This window comes from Styela clava, chromosome 8 (assembly GCF_964204865.1).
Source record: "Styela clava chromosome 8, kaStyClav1.hap1.2, whole genome shotgun sequence".
NCBI lineage: Eukaryota > Metazoa > Chordata > Ascidiacea > Stolidobranchia > Styelidae > Styela > Styela clava.
The window spans coordinates 11,459,848-11,480,704 of NC_135257.1; the positions used below are offsets into that span (position 1 = coordinate 11,459,848).

Sequence of the window (20,857 nt, forward strand, 5' to 3'; positions counted from 1 at the left end):
GAGCGCTTCGGCGAAACGGAAAAAAATGAAAAAAAAAACCGAAACATTTGCAAAAAATATACGGACGAGAGGGGTATCAAGACACATCTTTTTAATAACGAGGTTAAATTGGTGTGCATAACAATGTAAAAAATGCGCATGAGGAAAATCTTCTTTTATATAAACTTGAACACCATGTTTCGACCCACTCATGACTGCCGCGCCGTCATAAGTTTGAGCTATCAATTTTGACTTCGCGTTGTAAGGCTGTAACACTTCTTTCAGTACAACCGATATCCCGCAAGCCGTGCGATCAACGATTGGTACAAAGCTGTGAAATCTCTCGGTAGGTTTACCATCTTTCACAAACCGAAAAATCACAGCCAGTTGGGAAACGCACGTGATGTCAGTTGTCTCGTCAGACTGAATCGAAAGGAACTGGCAATTCTCAATTTCCAGAGCCAAATGTTGTAAATAAATTTTATACATTGAGTCGAGCAAATCATTTTGGATATCCTTAGATGTCCCTTTCGAAACAGTTGCGGCATCGAGATTATCTCTCAATACTGTATCTAGGGATGCGGTGTATTCCACCATATCCAAAAATACCCCTCTATTAGAAGAGCCAGCCCGTTCATCGTGCCCACGGAGAGACAGCTCGTGCCAACCAATGAACTTCAAAACATCTATCAATCGACCGAGAACATGGCGGTTTTTCTCGACGTTTGGGTTGTGCCGACGAATAGAAACCGCGCGTCCTTCATCCAACTGTGCTGCAATATTAACATTTTCGAATGTTCGGTATTTTACTGCAGTGTCCAGATGCTCCATAGAAGATTGATGATCCCTGGCACGCTCGGAAAGATGTTTAAGATCTCTAAAACCAAATTTACACCAACGTGAGTCACGGGCGGTAGCAAAAAGTAGGCAAAAAAAACAAAAAAGTGCATTTTTGTCCTCGCTGTAACACTACCATTCGTGTTTTTTATACCAAGTTTCTGCGCAGAATGTACGCCGACGCTTTCCTCCGTCATGGGATTGTTCCAGTGAACAATTTTTTGGTTGATCAGGCCCAAGACGTTGTACCTCTAATTTTTGTTCCAGCGGCAGCTGCGAAAACGGAGTGCGAAGTAGTGCATCAACCTTATTCATTATGAGGTCTAAGGCTAAGAAATGCGAAGCCGGAAAGAAGTGAGGAGCTCAAAAGGAATGTGGAAAATCGAAAGCAAATGGACTAAAGGGTTCTAACTGATTCAAATAGCGAAACAAGCGACAAAAACGAAGGCGAGGAAACTATCAACTCTTCAAGCAACCAACGAACGAGAAGTAATGCGTGAATATGTCAACACGTTGTTGTAAGAAACGTCGGCATTGTGTCGTCATAATTTCGGTGCTAGCCCGATCGGCCCTGATGATTTAGTAAAAGAAACAGAAAACAAACGAGACAAACGCGGCGAGTGGAAGATAAAAGAGAGAATACGATATACAATGAGCAACCGGGGCAAAATTGGCGTCGCCCCGTCGACGTTCGGCGAAGGCTTTGCGAGCGAAAAATGAATCATGTCGGGAGAATATGGCTAGTGTAGACAGTCTGTGCAACCGATATTGAGGTATTTTTCGAATATTTTTTATTATACCGAAAAAACAACCGGGGCATTGCCCCGGTTGGCCCTATTGACGCGCCGCCACTGATATACAGTATATATAGAGAGAGTGTGCCTCTCTCTCTTTTCTGCAGGATCAATTGAAGGCTCCCTCGTTTTAACGACTGACTTCCAGCTTTTCCGTGGCGCGTAATGCATTAGGCTACTTATGGTATTTGACATTTGAAATTAATTATTTGCGTCGATTTTGTTTGCATTTTGGCTGTTTTTTTTTCAATTTGCGTTAGTCGTGGACAAATAATATGGCCGATGTATCAGTCGGTAACCCGACAATCCCGATTTTGACAAGCTATCCTGGCGTCCCGCTCGGTAGACTTAAATATTCCAGCCATGCAGCATGGCAGTCATAAATTTTTTTTTACATAACATACATATCGGAAGCATTCAATTTATCTTTGATTAACTAGTTCAGAGAGGAAGAGAGAATTGCTGTATCGTTATGTCATAGGCAATATATGCTCTGATCCAAGGTCAAACCTATGGCGACTGACTTTTTAGCTGCCACAAACCAATGTCGAGCTGCCGTTACCGCGGCAGCAAATTGAAAACCAATGGCAGGTAAAATTTTGCTGCTGTAACCGCGGCAGGTGGGCCGTAAAGATAGGGCTGTCCCTTATGGTGACAAATATTGAGTAAGTTGGAACGTTTGTCTTATAGATACAGTTTTGATAGATTTGGGGTTAGGGTTTAAGTAGATATAATTCCAGATGATCAATAAAAATCTGGTACATTAATTTGTGAATATACCGTTAATACTGATTACTGAAAAGCGCTATAAAACCATGGCAAGAGCTGCCGTGGTTCATTCGTGGCAGGAGCTGCCATGAAGTGGTAAGAACTGCGCCTCCAGACCAAAGTTGACGAAAGAAACGGAAGAAAGGCGGCGCAATGTTTGTGCATTGGAGCGTAGCGTGGAATACCATCTTTTGCTTGCCTGTTGTCTTATGGCGTGACGTCACAGTTGCCTATCATGTTGTTTCTACTGCATGCATTACCAGGCATTTAGGTCTTTACCAGTCGTAGGATTATGCTGCAATTAGAAAATGGATTGGAACCATCAATATGGTACAAGATAGGGGGTTTCCCTAAAATAAAACCAGGCACTTGCGATATCAGGCACTTTTTCGTAGTTCATTGGGGTTTCAGTTTTATTATAGACCTTAGAAAAAATTGCATTTCCATTATCTCGCACTAGCAATAAAGCAATATTCCTTTCGATTTAATAAGGTATAAAACAATGAATACTAAATGAAAAAAATCAGGCACTTGTTAAATTTAAGGCACCTAATAAGGTACCGGTACCGTATTTCTTTTGTTAATGTTTATGATTACTTTAAAACAGAAAAATTGAATATACAGACTTTGTATGATTTAGTTTACATTTTTTTTTGTAAAAAACAAAAACTATTGTGACTGGCGAATAAGTGACAAATTTTGCAAGTGCCTGATTTTTAATTTTCATTCAGTCATTAATGAAAGTTGCTATATTTTTTCGCAATATGTTTCATCGATTATTTTTGTCAAAACTTGCTGTACTTTGCTTTTCAAATGAAATTCCTCATTCTGTGACAATTTTAGCATTTTTAATAATACGAGGAATTATGGGGTCTAGTATAGTTCAGTACCACAAGTACTTCCAGTGGGCGTAGCATAACAAATTTTTGCATATATGTTATTCCCACCTCCCACCAGATTATGTCATCCAAAAATTACGTCACTACGGCGTCACAATCACGTCATAGAGCTTTCCAACGTACAGTTACGGTCGCCCGAAATGGCATATGCGACGCCGATAACGAACTCACTAATGCCGGTGATCTCTCTCGTATTGTGATCGTTGCGACGAGAAAATGAGAGAAATAGCTTGCTCTGGTGATGGTCTGCGTGTTTTGGACAACTATTCGCTAATTGTTGCCATATTGTTTCGCAATAATTTCCATAATTTATTTTCCACAGAACTCCATATACAGTTATATTTCAATTTCTAAATAAAATTTGTGTTTCTAAGACAAATTAGGTATGTCTGTTTGTTGCCATATTGTTTCGCAATAATTTCCATAATTTATTTCCCACAGAACTCCATATACAGTAATATTTCAATTTCTAAAAAAATTCGTGTTTCTAAGACAAATTAGGTATTTTCATAATACAAGGAGCAATATCATTTGACAATCAACGGCCAAGCATCTCATCTTTTGGATTTATTCGAAATTGAAACATCAATGGTAAAATATGGTAACGCTGCACACAAAATCACAATTTCAGGCACTGTGGAAAAACCTATTTCCTGCTGTTTTTGATTACTTTAAAACAGAAATATCAAATATACACATTTTGTATGGTTGATTTTGGCAAGTTTTTGGTCTCCAACGAGAAGAATTCGGACTGGTAGGAGCTGTCAAATTTAGCAAGTGCCTAATTTTTCGGTTTTTACAATGGGTCTTGCCAATTTTTTCCGCCATGATTTTTTTCACATAATTTCAATCTTTGCATTTTATATGTTGTTTCACTATTGCAGCCTGTTTTCAAAGTCTGAAAGTTTAATTTTGAATGATACGAAGAGCTTCACTCATTGTATTTGAATTAAGTTAACATTATAGGGCGGTTTGAAATGTTTATAATTGAATTACTTAAATTTAGATTCTGAATTTCATTTTCGTCGTGCAACAAACATTTTTGGATGACGTAGTCAGGTGGGAGTTAGGAATGACATATGCAAATTTTAACGCCATGCTAATTAGAAGTTATTGTGGTACGATAACGAAACTACAGTTAACAAATTTGATGGGTCTCTCGAAGTACACACTCACAAGTAGTTCTAGTCGGCCTGGCTCTACAATTTTTGCATATGTCAGGCTTGCACAACTCGAATAACCACGAGGGCCGCAAGCATAAATCTGAAGGCCTGGCGGGCCGAAAACTTTGCCACATACATATTTCACAAGATGCACTACAAATCAAAATAATATTGTGAAACAGTTAAATTTAATGAAACACTTTCATTACTGGAGAGCTTAAAAATATGAAGAATCTTATTTTCTTGAGTAAAAACAAGGTACAGTATTTTTGCATATGAGATGACAAATATGTATTTAGTGGTTCATCTACCTTGAAAACCCACCCTTCATTTTAAACATTTCTTTTTTATTAGAATTAGGTATTGCGTGTTGCAGTATAAACTGACTGCAGGAAAATATTTTAGTCATGTTCAGTTTTGTAAAATCGTCCCAAATATATGTATGACAATTTATTTAGTCATATCTACCCTTATTGGATATTTCCATTGTAGGCTAAACAAACAATCCCTTTAGTAGCAATAGATCTTCCTCTGTTGTACTTTTTTGACTGTTAAATTACATTTTTCTAAAAAATCTGCTCCAATTTATTTGAAATTTTACAGTAAATAGCAAAATCTTTTGTGCAAGAATTTCTGCACCATTCATACATGAAGGAATTGTTTTTAAAGTTCTAAATTTGAATCAAAAAAGAAACTTCAGTTTCATAAACTGCTAGTAAAAAATAATGGGGTTATTAATAGGTTGCTAATATGCACTAATGGTTGCGAGATTGTATACCGATATTGTTTTAAGCATGATTCTATAGTGGTGGTAGCATAAAAGTCATATTGGGGATGGCAGAATAGGGATGGCAAAATACGGTCGAAAGGTGGCAGATTAGGGATGGCGAAATGCGGTCACTTTTATGCTACCAACTATCCTCGCGTGATTCAGTCTGAATACTGAGATATCTAAATCAGGGTTTCCCAAACTGGGGGGCGAGGGGTCGAGCGACTTATTTTAGGGGTCGCGAAGGGCACACCAATTCACACAAAATTCGATATTTATTGAAACTAGTGCAAAACATAAATCTCGCGATTTTAAATATGATCGGAGTAGCGGCACGCTTGCATAACAATGCGGGCTTTGAATGTTAGACCGAGAAGTGGCGTGTTTCCAAATCACCCGCGGGCCGCACAGAAGTATCTGGCGGGCTGCATGTTGTGCAGGCCTGGCATATGTCATTCCTAACCCCTACCTGACTACGTCATCTGAAAATTAGGTCACTTCTAAGTCATAGTGACGTAATAAGGCCCTCCATAGTATAAAGTATGATGATTTAAAACGCATGGACGATCGTCTGAAATCAAGCAAGCTATTTCTCTCAATTTTCTTTGTAACGATACCTATAAGATAGAGATCGCTGGCTTTAGTGAGTTCATCATAGTTGACATTGCCACATTTGCCATTTCCGACGGTCGTAGCTGTACTTTGGCAAGCTCTATAGCGTGATTGTGACGTTGCAGTGACATAATGTTTGAACTACGTAGTCAGGTGGGGGTCAGAAATATGATATGCATAAATAGTTATGCTACGCCCACTAGAAATACTTGTCGGCGCGTACTTCGGGAGACCCTATTTGACTAACAAACTGACTACAGTTTTAGATAGCTTACTTATCTATGAGTATGACATTAACATAATTGTGTGACATCTGTATATGATTCTGAATATATTATTTTAGCATTTCTTATGCTCTATTGATTTTAAATCATAATTCACATACTATTGCTATGCATCTAATAATGTTAATTTAACGTTTCCTTTTGAATGAATGCAGGAACATGTTTAAATAGGTGACCGTACATTTGAACCCACGTACATTTGAACCCATGTGTATATCCACGGGTTTAATCTATATGCGGGTGCTAAAACCCATGGGTTAGGGTTAGTATGGGTTCAACTATCCGAAAAACAAAAAAAATTCCATAGGTGCAATAGCATACAGGTGCAATTATCATGGGTTCAAATGTACGTGGGTTCAAATGTAATGGAACCGTTTAAATACTGTACTGGTATCATCATACTGTGCATATGATATGACATACTGTGCAAATTGATTACTACAACATATATACAGTACAGCAGAGTTATCCGATTTCAAGAATTGACCCCACATTAAGAGACATCAATTATAACATGATTGCAACCCCAGCCCCCCCCCCCCCCCCCTCTTTACGAGACAGTCGGGACTTCTTGGAATCTGAGAACTGTGCCCTATTGATCCAAGCCTTGAAATTAACTTCAGATTTTCACGTTTTATTACAAGACATTATTCAGTCAAATATGTGTTCTGTTGTAAACTATAGCTTTATAATGACTTGATTGTGAATGTATACAATTGCCTGGCAGTGGAATTTAGTTTGATGACATGGCTACACAGCGGCCCAAAGAATGGGTTACAACTGTTATATCAAGATTCGATTCCCAGGTTAGTGTTAAAAATTGATATTATTTTTGATATATTTTTGGTTGCTCCTGAAGTATGCGAACCAAGATGGCGGACATCGAAACGTAGCATGGGTAACAGGTTAGGTTTAGGCCATAATTTTATTCCAATTTCCCTTATTTTAGTCCTACTATGAGTTCAAAGACTAGCCAAGTGCCTCTCGTAATATTTGTACCTAAAATTATGGCCTAAACCTAACCTAGTACACATATTACATTCCGATGTCCGCCATCTTAGTTCGCATACTTCAGGAGCCCCTATTTTTGTTTCCATATGATTATTAGGGTTGGATTATCTGTCTTTAATGATAAGACATTCCATTCATATTGAGGTATTGAGTATTTTTAATATGATGTTATTCAGTTGGTTGGTCGTTGTTTTAATTTGTATTTCAGATGAACTGATGTGTGATATATACGATTAGAAAAAACTTGATTCATGATTGATTACTGCTTGTGTATGAATAGCAATAAATTAATAAAGTCTTTTCCTTGTTTCGCGAATCTCAAAATGTCTGTGTTATCATCAATCAATACCAGGTCAGCAGGGCTACAGAGTCAGAGGCACGTTTTCACTGGACTGCAGCTGGAGTTGTCTTTTCAAATTCTCTGTAGTCTGGATTGAAGTTAATTTTCCCAAACTCCACTGCCCTGGTTCTCAGGCTATTTACAGTAGTATCAGTATTAGATGATTTGATCAACAAAATCTGTGCATACTCCAGTAAATGTAATGAATATTGAACGTGTATATCTTTTTCAGTTGCCCTCGAAAGCTGCACAATTTACTCCAGCATGTCGTGCTAACTTGGAAAAACACAAGGAATGTATGATCAACATCAGTCGAACAAGATTCACAACAGTAATTACCGGGCTCACTGAAATATTGAAAAATCTTGCCAGTATAGTAAGCCCATCTATTGTATTACTTTTTAAATCTTCGTACTTCATACTGAGAGAATATAAATAATATGAGGAAAATAATTATACCCAGGTGGCTAGGCCTGAACTCTTTTGTTTTGGTTTTTTATTTGAAAAGGATCAGTAAAAAAGTATTTTTTTTTTCGTTTTTATGCAATTAAACGCAATTTTTCGAAAAACTATTGACTTTGTTAGGTTATCATTATCAACTTACACAGGACATGAGGAACAAGATTATTTGTATTTTTTTTAAATACTATGCTATTTTTTTGTATTTGATCTTGAATTTTCTTATTACCATGCATAATTGATATTTTCTGTTGCAGCGAATTTATGGTGGAAGACAAGAAAGAAATCTTTATACATCCCAAATTATTGTTTTGGATACATTGGAGAAATGCATTTCTGGAGTATGACACTATTTATGTTATTTATTTTCTAAATATTCTCTAATGTTACATGAAAACGAGAAGAGAATCCTCTCATTTGATTTTTTTTTGTACATTTAGGACTATTTTATTAGATTCATACCAATACTTAGCGATGATCGATTACGTTGCGCACAAGTACCATGGCTGGTTTTTGGAAAATTCCTTTTCAAGTTATTTAAATGGCTTATTGTATTGTCTTTCTTGGTGTGTGTACTATCAGCTCGCTCGTCATAATGCTGATTACGCTTTTCTGGTTGTTATGTTTGATATTATTGAGTCTATTGGAATGAATTAAAACTAAAGTTTTCATATTAGTGTTTGTTGAACAAGGCTGTAGAGGGGTATATACTTATGTATATTATGTATATAAATAAGGAACTTTAATAGATTTTGTTGTGGACAATTCTTTTTTTTTTGATTTGCGCTATTTTAGAGATTTCAAAGAGAGTAACTATGGTAATTGAATATTTGTGTTGAATGTATCATAGTCAGTTTCTAATGGAATAAGTTGTTTCGTTTGAAATTATTCTGATACATTTGTTTTGTTTTCAAATTTTACAGCAACACAAAGACAAGTCCTCGACTATTGATGAATCCATTTTGATAAAACAGCTTCTGCCAGAGATATGTCAGGTAAACATTGTATTTTCAGAGTATTTTGGTGATAGATTTTAACATCTTAGTGCTTATATGTGGTAAATATAAAGAACCTCGTATTTGTACACATATTTTCTTAATATTCCTAAATAAAATTGCATAGGTATTTGCTTTCCCTTATAAAAATTTGGGTGTCTCCAAAATGTCGTGTCCCACTTGTACCAGGTGTCCCACTTATACCACATGTCTCACTTGTACCATGTGTCCCACTTGTACCTCTTGTACAACATGTCCACTTGTCTCTCTTATTCCATGTGTACCACTTGTCCCACGTGTACCACATGTCCCACTTGTACCTCGTGTCCCACTTGTACCACATGTCAAGTCGGACAAGTGGGAAACATGGTACAAGTGGGACACGTGGTACAAGTGGGACACGTGTTACAAATGGGACACAAAATTTTGGAGGCACCGTAAAAAATTTTCTGCCTTGGCTCTAATCAGAATGTGTGACAAATAGCCATGTCTTTGTTGTTGAAGTTTAGTCTTGTGAATAGTAAAGATTTTTGATTCTGTTTATCATCCATGACTCCATGAGTTTTCTGACCTAAACACTAAAAGTTTTTTTTTCGTAAAAATGATAGGATTTTTATTTTGCTCTGTAGTTCACGACTACGTAATATTTGCTTAATCAAGCTATTGGTAGTTAAAGAAACCCCTATGGCAACATAATCAACAGTCTGGTGGCCATTATTAAAATGACAATAGAGAACCTTTTATTCATTTTCTTATTAACATCAGTGCAATTGCACTACCAAGTAGTTTGGTCATTTTTCATTTTTAATAAGAAACAGCATGCTAATATATGTTACCTAATAGATATGCTACCAATTGTGTTTCTACGTATCCTACTTCTATGCTTTGTGCTAGAGGATTTATATGCTCTGCATTGCATGTAATGCTGTGAGATGATTTCCTTTGTCTGAGGAAGTTTGTCTTCAGTCAGACAAAATGTTGCGGAGATATGATATTTGTGTCAGTGAGCAGTAAGACTGTCAATAAATAATATACAGGGCAACCCCCCAAAAAATGTAACCCATAAATTTCTTCATTACTCCTATGAAAATGGATAAAAATAATTGAACATGTAAACTTATGTTTGTGTATGATTGTCCCAATAATTTCAATAATCCTATGTTTTTTCTAGAATATGTTGCAAAGGATGTCGGTTCCATTTTTTTTGGTCATCCTTAGAATATTTTATTGATTTAATAGAGGGTTAATTGTTGTTTCTCTCAATTCTTAGTTCATCCATCAATCAAGCATTGATAACAATTTATCATCTCAACTGAAGGCTTGTGCTTCTCGGGTTTTGTATTGTTTGAGTCAGAACAATTTCAACACTGTTTTCAGTAGAATTTCAGCAAGGTATGTACAACATTACAGTTCGAATCAAAAGAAGGCAAATTGAACTGTATATGGATTTGTTTATTTCGTAGTAAATTTGATTGTATTTACCGTACATATTTGTTATTATTCTTGAATAGAAAACCTGGATTGCAAGGTTCTTGAACACTACTTTATTGTCTGTTTATTCATGATTGGTAGCACAGCATAAATTCATATTATTCTTGGCTATGCAGAGGACTTGCTGCAGAATACAACTGATTTGGATATGTTTCTATTTTAGATTGCAAGATTTGTCTCGAAACAGTGATGATATACCTGATCTTAATGATCTTGATTTAATTCAACACATTCATGTTGATATGGTGAAGATCACAAAATTATTGGAAGGTGTGTGTTATTATACTTGCTAATGTTGCAAATAAAAAATAAGTCGTTTTCTGTGAACTCCTACGCTTAACTGATTATTGTCATTTGGTGACAAAAAAATTAAAATGTAAATTTATTTTAATTACTATGGCAAAAATGAAGAAAATTTATTCGTACATGAACTTCTGTTTGTGTATGATTGTAGCCTAAAGACAACCTTTAGCATTGAAAGAGCGAGGCATTTGGCATCCTTTTAATTAGGCTCAAACCTACAGCCGCTACATCTACTCTAATGTCTAATGTCAGTGGCTATTATGGGTATTAAAAATTCTGGAAAACCACTCATGATACAATAATCTAGTTCTTAGAAGAAGCCAAATGAAATAGCAATGATGCAATAGTTCAGTCTTTGACGAAATGAAAAGAACTCGTAAAATGAAAAGAAAAAGTTTGTTATGACAGACTTGAATAACTATATATGCGACCCATTTGAATCACTTCGAATGCGACCCATTTCTACCGCTCGTGACTTGTACTTTGAGAACCTGAGAACCGCTGTGATGTGTAATTATTGAGGAGTATTAGGCTTCATGCCTCCCTTTTCATTTAATACATACTACTACTAACAATGAACTGCTGTAACCACTCTGATTCATGGGAGCCAGAGCTCTGAGAACAAAGAGTCGTGCAGGTTGCCAATCACTGCCCTCGAATATGTTCCAGATGACATGGGCTCTGTTTCTTAGTAACTCTGTATTTAGCAATCTTTTATCTGAAAAGTCCAATCATTAAATTTTTTATTTTTATTTTACATTGTGTGATTTCAACACTATAAATTAGATTTCACTCCTGGTATATGTGTATCTTATACCAAAAGTAAATTAAACTGTTTCTTTCCAGATGTAGTCCAAAGATTTCGAAGCTTCAGAAAGAATGTTCAGATTGCAATCTCAGTCAATTTGGAGAAGGTTAGTGTCTCAGATAATTTCAAACCATATTTCAAATTTTATAATTTTATTTGTTATTTTATGAGAGATAGGCTATTGTTGGAATGCCCATTCATATTTAACAAAAGTTGAACATTTTGTTGTAGCAATATGTTGCTAAATGGTTTAATTATAAATAAATGATATTAAATTTATATCTAAATAATATATAAATCCATTACGTTGAAATAATGTATGATATTTATGCCTAGGAGAGAAGATAATATTGATATTTAATAAATATTATATGGCGCATCTTGGACTTTGCCTTATGTTAATTGGGGAGCAGCTTGCCTTTTTAAAGGTTTAGAGTCAAACTCCGACTTTTTTGGAGGACAAATGTAGCAATGCATTTAGATATGCTTGCTATAAAAAGTTAAATGAGCCACATTGATATATGTTACTTGCTTATGCCTGGTAGCAGGACCTCCATACTTAATGCATGAGGTAAATAATATTGGTCGGCGGGTGGCTCATCGTTCTAAGCGCTAGGAATACGCTCGCCACCGCACCTCTGATTAACCTGCGTGGGTTCGGGGGAAATTATGTGAGAGAGGATTGTTGGACTTTTCATTGCCACAGGGTGGTTCAGGTAACTGCTGGTACCAGATCCATGCAGCTCAAACAAATGACTGGCTAATTAATCCCGTACTCGACATGAACTGGTAGCCGGACGAGACGCCAAGGTTCGCCATATGATTGAGCTGTCCTATCGCCTTTCCTCTACCACGGAGTAAATAATATGTAAATCTTATCCTTATAATAATATTCTCTTTTTTTATCAGGCTATTTGGAACTGGTTGCACTCATATCCTGCTGATTTATGTGCACTTTACTATCCTGAAATTGCAGTGCAAAATCAACTTCAGCATATGCATCCATTATTTTGTGTGGTTGGTACGCAGGGACAGGTGTCTCAAGCACATCAACAACAGTATAAGGTAAAAATTCACTGATTCTAAAAATTTCATTAAATATCTTATTTATTTTCTTTATTAATATTTCTTTTGCTTTTGAATTCTATGAGGTGTGTGTATAGAATGGAAAGGTGCATTAATAAGCATTGAAATGCCACTACGACATAACAATATATATGTAGTGCCTCTTTATTGAATCCTTAAATTTTGTCAGTGTTCTGTGCCGAGATATGATTTGATACTATCTTAAAGAACTTTGCTCACAAGTCACAACTAATAGATCATATAATGAGCTGATTACATTGATTACCGTACTTGCAAAAATAGGTAGTGCCACCTACATATCTGTGGCAGTTTTTTAAAGATAGAAACATCAAATCGTAAATACTATGTTTTCATTGTTGTACGATATGTATGTGTCTTTGATAGATTTTCTGTCAAATTCATTATTGATAAAGCATTGTAACATCATTTTATAACATCATAAAGTTTAAGTTGATAATTTTTTTTTACTGTAAAAAAAGTTTCTACTTTTTATATGCCTTTCCCTCCGAACAAGGCTTTTAGAAAGACTGGATTATTTTTGGATTGACATTGTCTATGCAAGTTATTTACACCCTTGGTGCGGGCAAGGAAGTAGCGGGCATGGAATTGATTATAGGATTTTTATCCTGCAATGCCAGCATAAGCCAAGCCCATTATTTGAACCGCTAAGCTATGCCATTGTGCCCACTTTATCATCAAGATATATTTTTCATAACAGACTCTTCTCCAGCAACAGAAAGTTCACAATCAACATTTAGCAGAAGCTGCAGATAAATTGTTTGGCATGCTCGATACTTCATCAGAAGGTTCAAAACGAAAAGCATCAACATGCTGGCCTTTGCAGATTATGTTATTGACGCTTTGCCCAGTAAGTTGTGTTGTTGTTCACTGGATATTCTAAATGACTTGGGATCTGAAAATTTTAGAATCATATATTTTTCATATTTTCAGGATGTTATCAGAGAAATTGCTTTCAGCAGTAACCAGTCAATGAAGCCTGAGATGAAAGCTCGGGTAAGATTATTAAGAAATTTCCCATTTTTTTTTATAATAAACTTAAAATTTTCATGAGTTAATTATGTGCTGTTGCTTAAATTTTACAAATGTTTATGCATTGGAAGTTGATTTTTTTCTCTTCTTGCATTTCATCACTCCGTTTAATTTTTAATTGTTCTAATTTGATGACATGAGGAAAGTCATTTTAGGATAGTAGAACAAGTCATATTTTTTCATGATCATTTTTAGAAAATTTATCTGAGACCAATATCTTATTTCCGTCAAGATCATTTTCTAATAATTGTATAACTAGTTGCATTGCGCTAAATTTGAACCATAAAATCGTCATAGCCTAAACAAATTAGCTTATGCCAAGTTATAAGATTTCAAGAAAATTGCATTTTTGTAAAAGTTCAGTTCTAATAGCCAAACTTTAAAATGGACGCAAGGCACTAAGAATAAAAAACTAAAGCAAGTGCAACTTTGGAACCCAGACTAAATGATGGCTTCTGGCCCTTAAGCTATTTTGGCTTTATTGCAGCAAAATGAACTATTGAATTCGATCTCAGTATTATTCAAATCTGCAGAATGCAATATTCTCATTAATGTCCGTTGTTTTTCGATTTTATGTAAAGCCTCATGATTGATTCAATTATTGTATTAATTTTTGGGAATTTATTAGGCTGTGTGCAATTTTAGCTTTATTGGGTTTTTAATGATTTTTGTATCCTTTTTTTATGATAACAAAACTGTGTGTACAATTCTAGATTATTTCTTAATTTCCAGGTTTTTGAGTAAAACGCCATGTATATTTTGTAACTTTTAAAACACAACTGATATAATTTTTTACTTTTTTTTTTTATTTAAGGTAACACCCATATTCAAAAAATTCAGTGTCATTTTGAAGACAACTATTTTATCATTTATAACAATATCTTCGGATAGTCTGCTAACTCTTAAAATACATTATTTTTTTACTTTAGAAAGAATGGTTCAACTGTTTGCAAAAAGCACTCACATCTAGACATAACCAAGAAAATAGTGCAATATCTTTTACAAGAATGTTGAAAGCTGCCACTTGTATTCCGTCACCATCTGCTTCGTCCGTTTCATCTGTACCTGCGAGTGCTGCCACGACAACACCTACAGTGCAAACTGCCAGACCAACTGAGGATAAATGCCCATTACATGAACTGATTCACATGGTCTTACCCGATTTGAAGGTAAAATTCAAGACTGTTTAATTCTCTAAAAATGATATGAGATTATGCTGATTTATTACTATACTAAATTTTTTTTTTTGAATGTGTTGTTATCTACTCATTTAATTGTGTCCCATTTTTCTGGATTCACCCAAAAATGGCATTGCCTACCCAATTTCATTACAAAAAGATTGAGGTGGAGGGCACATGATTTAAACCTGAGATTTCAATCTGTCGTGCCACCATAGTTGATTCCAGCGCTTCTATCCAGGGGTTGGTCAAGGGGCCAAAAATGTTGCCCACCTAGACTGACGGGCCATAGAAGTGTGACGTATAAAGTTACATTAAGCCTCGTGCCCAAACTAAATTTAATCGCTATCTCAATAAACTCCTTGAGTTGTTTTTTTTAGCTAAAACATCGAAATTTGGTTATAGTTTGGTTGTGGCAGCATCAGGCGGGCCAGATTAAATTGCCCAACCGACCGGATTTGGCCTGCGAGCCATAGTTTGCAAATGTCAACTTTGACCCCACCACATATAAATTCGATATTATGCATTTTTCACCATTTTTATATTTATCTTGTTAGGCTCTTCTTTTTGAAAATGGTGGGAAAGGATTCTCAAAAATATCAGATCAAGATGTTCTCGTGGAATGCCTGGTATCTTGCTTACGTCTCCAGCCTAATGATGACAAAGTTGCAAGAACGTGTGTTGCTCCAAGTGCTCCTATACATTTAAAAATGGCTTTAGTACAAGCTATGAAATGCATTGCCACTCAGGTAAATACCAATCTATAATTCTTCAATCAATATGATATTCAAACACATACAACGAGATTGGAATCATCTTGTCATCAACTGTATACCAAATGCTGAATTAGTTGAAAGTCTGTCTGGCTCACTGTGAGTCACTGCAGGGTTGGACAAACTTAAATAATTTGTCATTGTGAATTCATTCTGAAGTAATATCGTTGAATAGGCTACGATATCAGGGATGGCCAAAACCGAATATTTTCGTATTCCGAATACATTCTAAGGAATATTTTTGAATATGGAATATTGGAAACATTCAAGATTGGGGTCAAGTTCATGTGGAAAATTACATAAATCACTATACTTTCATGTTAAGCACAACTAAAATGACATAGAGATGAGAGTCATTGTTTTCTGTGTTGTTTGTTATCAGTTGAGATATTGTACTCTTTGATCTGCTTGTCTGACTACTCAAAATCCCTAAGTTTTAAATAAAAATGCTCAAATTATTCCTATTTTCAAATATTTTCTATATTCAACATATTGAATTTTGAATGTGTTTGGGTGCTAGTTCAATTTTTTCCATTTCCGTTGGAGTCGTTAAGAAATTTATGGGTTCTGTTTTGAAGCCTGCAGAGATTCCCATACCTTCGTAAATTTGTGGGTTTCTAGATGTGGTCACAATTGGATTAATTTTGTCTTATTTCGTATCACTCCTTCACATTCGCAATATTATATGACAACGGTTAGATATGATTTCTGGTTTATTATAGTAATATGTAACCATATCTTTTTATTATCAATTATTCTCTTTTTATAGTAGAATATTCAATTCGATTTGTTGGTTATTGTTTTGTAATTTGTAATTTCATCATTTCCTCCATTTTATAGCATCCTCTGCTTTGGTGGCCAAGAATTGACTCGTTTTATAATCTGGGACCTGAAATGAGAAAAGCATTTCTTGATGTAACACCTAAAGTTCTTGGGCAAGGAACTGCTTCAGCGAGGACAAGTCAAGTTAGTATGGTTTAAATCGTGTTAACAAATGGATATTATTATGTGATTCTGTCTGTATTATTTATAAAACGCTACTAGAACTTGTTTTTTAAGAACAAGAATTCTCATAAATTAAGAGTTTAAATCAATGGTTCTCAACCTTCTACCTCAGGGAACTGGTAACATCAAATAAAATGACCTCACACACTGGCAACAGGATATTAAAATAATAATAAAAATGAGACAGAGAATATTAACCCTTATCATACACTTCATTGTTTTGGCATAGACGAGAACAAGAAATCAAAAAACATCAATCGATAGATTTGTTTACATGCACGTGGACGGTAAATATTGTAATTCACAAAGAATGATAATAATACCACCATAAGTAGTTATAGGGTATCTTATTAAAAAAAGTTGTTGGTTTATCAGGAGTGTCCTGTAACACTGCCTTATGTGAATTTGAACTCTTTTCAGTCATTCTTACGAGAACAAATGGAGCGGATGAATGTTAGTTTGAAGCGGTCACAAGAGGAATCTATTTCACACCGTGATTTAATGCAAGCTTTAATACAGATGACTATTGCTGATCAAAGACCGTTTCTTTTTGTTAGTGTATTTATTGATATTCGTTTAACTTATAGAATTATAAAACTTTTCAAATATTTTCAATTTATCAAAATGAGAATTTAATATATACTGTGAATCTGTGATTTCAACGGCAGCAAACGTTCAATCGAAAAAAGGATTTATGCAAATTGAGATCTATTTATAGATACCTGAGCTTTCAATAAACAATCACATTGTTTGTTAGACTCGTCTGCAATTATATGGCTCGAGGCAAAAAGTTTTTACATGAAAACTTTTTTCAGAGAGTTTCAGGTATACCTAATGCTTATACATATTCTAGAGAAAACAAAACTTTTGTGCAAAGTTTCCTAGATCTTTGAAATTTTGGGTACAATCTCACCCAAACAGAAGTTCAAGTGTTAAATAAATTTTCTTCATTTTCATAGAAATAATTACTAAAACTGTTTATAATGTCTGAAAACAATATATGGACACATAGGTCAATCAAAAGTGTTCCCATTTGTTATATAAAAAGTGTTCCCATAGAATAAAAATGAAACAGGGAAATTTGGGGTGAAATATATCACTTTGCATTGGACTGGAAAAATTTGGTAAAAATAGCAATATGTAAAAAAGCAACTGTATCAAAAATTTAAAATCTAGATTCCTAAAACTTTGCTTACAGTCATACAAAAACAGAAATTCAAATGTTGATTAAATTTTTCTCATTTTCGTAGGAATAATTAAAATGTTCATGGTTCTGATTTTTGAAGTCATCCTCTATTTAGCTATTTTCCTGGTCATATTTACTACAAGTGCTACAAGTGTCCGGGTCCTAGGTGCAAATGATCTGGGTATTGTCTGTCTCAGTCTTAGGGGGTTTTTGAACCTTCAATTTCTGAGCCTCGATAAATCTTGATATTTTTAAATTTAGGATCTGGGAAACACAAATCAAAAAATTCATTCAAATTGTTGGGATTTCATCAGAACACTGACAAATTTGGTCATTCCAATGCAACCCATTTTTGGAGTTCAGACATCACTGGAAGCAATGGAAGCATTACTTCAACTGCACAGTCCACAAATATCTTTAACTTGGAATCCGGAATCTCCAGTCACCACATTTTGGGATGTCAGGTATGTACTGAATGTGGTATGGTATTTATACATTTGACAGGAAAATTAAATTTTGAGACCTGACTGTTTTGATTCTTGGCTTGTTTTCATCCATATGCATCACCTATCATAGCTCACCATAATCTATGTGTTGTGTATAACCGATAAGTACATCAATATATTTTAAGTTGGCTCTTATTCAGCAAAGAACACATAAAATCATTGCATATTTAGTGAGTTGAAGCCGTGTATTCAAAACATTGTTTAAAAAATGAAAGTAGTTTTCAAAAGTGAAGCATTATTGTACATAATGGACCTATAGACTGTTTTACTATGTTGTTGGAATGTCGTTGTTGTTGGAATAACACTTTACTCCACAAATATAATTGATCAATCGATTTCAAAATTTTTGTAGTCGTTTGAAACGTTGCTTTTTTTAACAAATATCTTTCAGTCCAACGCGAAATTATATATTTCACCCCAAATTTTTCTGTTTTATTTTTATTTCATGGAAGCACTTTTTATATGACATATGGGAACACTTTTGTATGACCTTTGTGCCCAACTGCCCATATTGGCTCTGTATCACTTATGATTAATGGAATGTACGGTAATTATAATTGCAATATGACATGGAAATGGGTTTGCCTAGTATTTACTTTTAATTTTCTAACTTATAGTATTTTCTATTCACAGTTCTACGATGTTATTCAATGTATGCTGTCATATATTGACTGAACAGATGTCTACTCCTGCTGATGTTGCTTGTAATAATTTGAAATGGTTGCTTCAAATACTCGGATGTCGCATCGCATTCCTTTATCAAAATCATGAAAGAGGAGTTGCCTATAGAGCGGAAGTAGTAAAGAGAGCTCAGGTATTAAAATTCAGCACTAATGAGTGTCACACAGAAATATACAAATCTATAGCCTAGTCAAAGACATTCGAACGAATTTAGTATCATATTCAGATGTGAATACAAACAAATCAGAACCCTTAAATTTCCCTAAGATCTATCGAGAAGGAAAACAATTTATACAATACTTGAATTTCTGTTTTTGTAGCAGTATTCTACCCAAAAGTTTCAGTGATCTGAGACATTCTGCACAAAAGTTGTGTTCTCTAAAACAGGCCTTCCCAAACTGGGGGTTGCCACCTCACAGAAGAGGCGCAACAGATTTTAGGGGTTGCAAAGAGTACACCAATGTCACATAAAGTGCTACATCTATTGTACTTTTTTAGACTTTAGATTCAAAGCAACATTATTAAAACTAGTGCAAAACATAAATCTCAAGATTTCGAGAAAATACATACGAGATAATATGTTCCAAATGGCCTGGGTTCTGTCTTTTGCGGCTACCTTATATATTGAGTTTCTTTTTTTATTCTGTTGATGGCTGCTTGTAGTTTTACTTTTTAATGTGTTTTTATCTTGAGAATAAGAAAGTAGAAGTTTTTTGCTTTGTATTGAATCAATTCGTTATTTTTAGATGAAAGTTGAAATGGTTTTACTTGAGTACTTGTGGAGCCTTGATACAGAAGTTGTTCTAGTTGCTTTGTCATGTTTTAGATATTTACATGAAGAAATTGAAATAAAGTAAGTTTTGTTGAAAACCACTGTCTATTGAAATAATAATTGTTCCCTTTTTCTAATACATTGTTCAGTTTGCAAGGATGTAGTCTTATGTGATTGACAAAAATTAGATACACTTAGATTTGTATATTTATATAAATAAATTTTAGTTGATAAATTATTTGTTTTGTCAATGATAAATCACTTTTAGATGGAGATTTGATGAGAGTGCACTCGGTCGAATGCTTCCTGAATATCATGAATTATATGTTGACCTTGCATCTGCTGGTACTGCGATACAAAATGGTTATGGTACTTTACACAAAAAGGTTACAGATTTATTAAGAAGATGCTGTAAATTTACACCAGCAAGTTTGGATGTATGATAATCATATTATTTTTTCTTTTTTACTTGAACTCCCACACTTCCATTCATATATTTCTATTTAAATAACCAAATTGCAAATTCCCTCAACCATCTTTAGATACATTTTTTAAAAATATTTATTACTTCCGGAGAAAGAACACTTTTATCTAACAACAATGATAAGAATTTAGCAAAATAATATATATGTAGGCCTACACTTTGTGTGTCTAAAAGTGATTTTCGATCAACTGTACAGTCTGTTGTATTAACAATTTAAATTATAAAGATTTTTGATATACCATAACCATCATGAGTGAATTATGGTAAATATTTTTATTGAAATTGTTCATACTACTCTGAGTAATATAGTTTACAGAAAACTTAATATTTTTAATAAAAGGGATGTGATTTTGCTATAGTGACCCTCTATGCTTGCTGAGTTTTATAAATTAAATAATAAATGTTTAATTCTAGGCATGGGAAGATACAAGAATAAAATGGGAATCAAAAACAATGCCATTGATGATGACAAAACCTGGGAAATTTGATGATATTCCATCGATAGGAGAAAATAGTAATGCCCCATCTACTGTAAGGAATCCAGTCAGAAGAAACATACCAGGGGTTTGTATATAAATGTTAGAATGTATTTCAAATTTCTTGGTGAGCGAATACAAGTTTGGA

The 20,857-nt window shown here is 34.6% G+C and overlaps 1 protein-coding gene across 1 annotated transcript in view; it reads left to right on the plus strand.

Annotated features, from left to right (window-relative positions):
- Window positions 1-6,716: 6,716 nt before the first annotated feature.
- The window catches only part of LOC120346733 (neurofibromin-like), a 43,792-nt gene continuing 29,651 nt past the window's right edge, over window positions 6,717-20,857 (plus strand). The window contains exons 1-19 of the mRNA XM_078115542.1: window positions 6,717-6,911; window positions 7,689-7,832; window positions 8,173-8,256; window positions 8,839-8,910; window positions 10,181-10,302; window positions 10,565-10,671; window positions 11,551-11,618; window positions 12,422-12,577; window positions 13,317-13,466; window positions 13,550-13,612; window positions 14,578-14,817; window positions 15,384-15,575; window positions 16,440-16,565; window positions 17,025-17,156; window positions 18,052-18,254; window positions 18,930-19,110; window positions 19,724-19,830; window positions 20,018-20,186; window positions 20,648-20,797. Coding sequence (XP_077971668.1) covers window positions 6,852-6,911; window positions 7,689-7,832; window positions 8,173-8,256; window positions 8,839-8,910; window positions 10,181-10,302; window positions 10,565-10,671; window positions 11,551-11,618; window positions 12,422-12,577; window positions 13,317-13,466; window positions 13,550-13,612; window positions 14,578-14,817; window positions 15,384-15,575; window positions 16,440-16,565; window positions 17,025-17,156; window positions 18,052-18,254; window positions 18,930-19,110; window positions 19,724-19,830; window positions 20,018-20,186; window positions 20,648-20,797 — 2,526 coding nt within the window. The 5' untranslated portion in view covers window positions 6,717-6,851. The remainder of the gene's footprint in view (window positions 6,912-7,688; window positions 7,833-8,172; window positions 8,257-8,838; window positions 8,911-10,180; window positions 10,303-10,564; window positions 10,672-11,550; window positions 11,619-12,421; window positions 12,578-13,316; window positions 13,467-13,549; window positions 13,613-14,577; window positions 14,818-15,383; window positions 15,576-16,439; window positions 16,566-17,024; window positions 17,157-18,051; window positions 18,255-18,929; window positions 19,111-19,723; window positions 19,831-20,017; window positions 20,187-20,647; window positions 20,798-20,857) is intronic.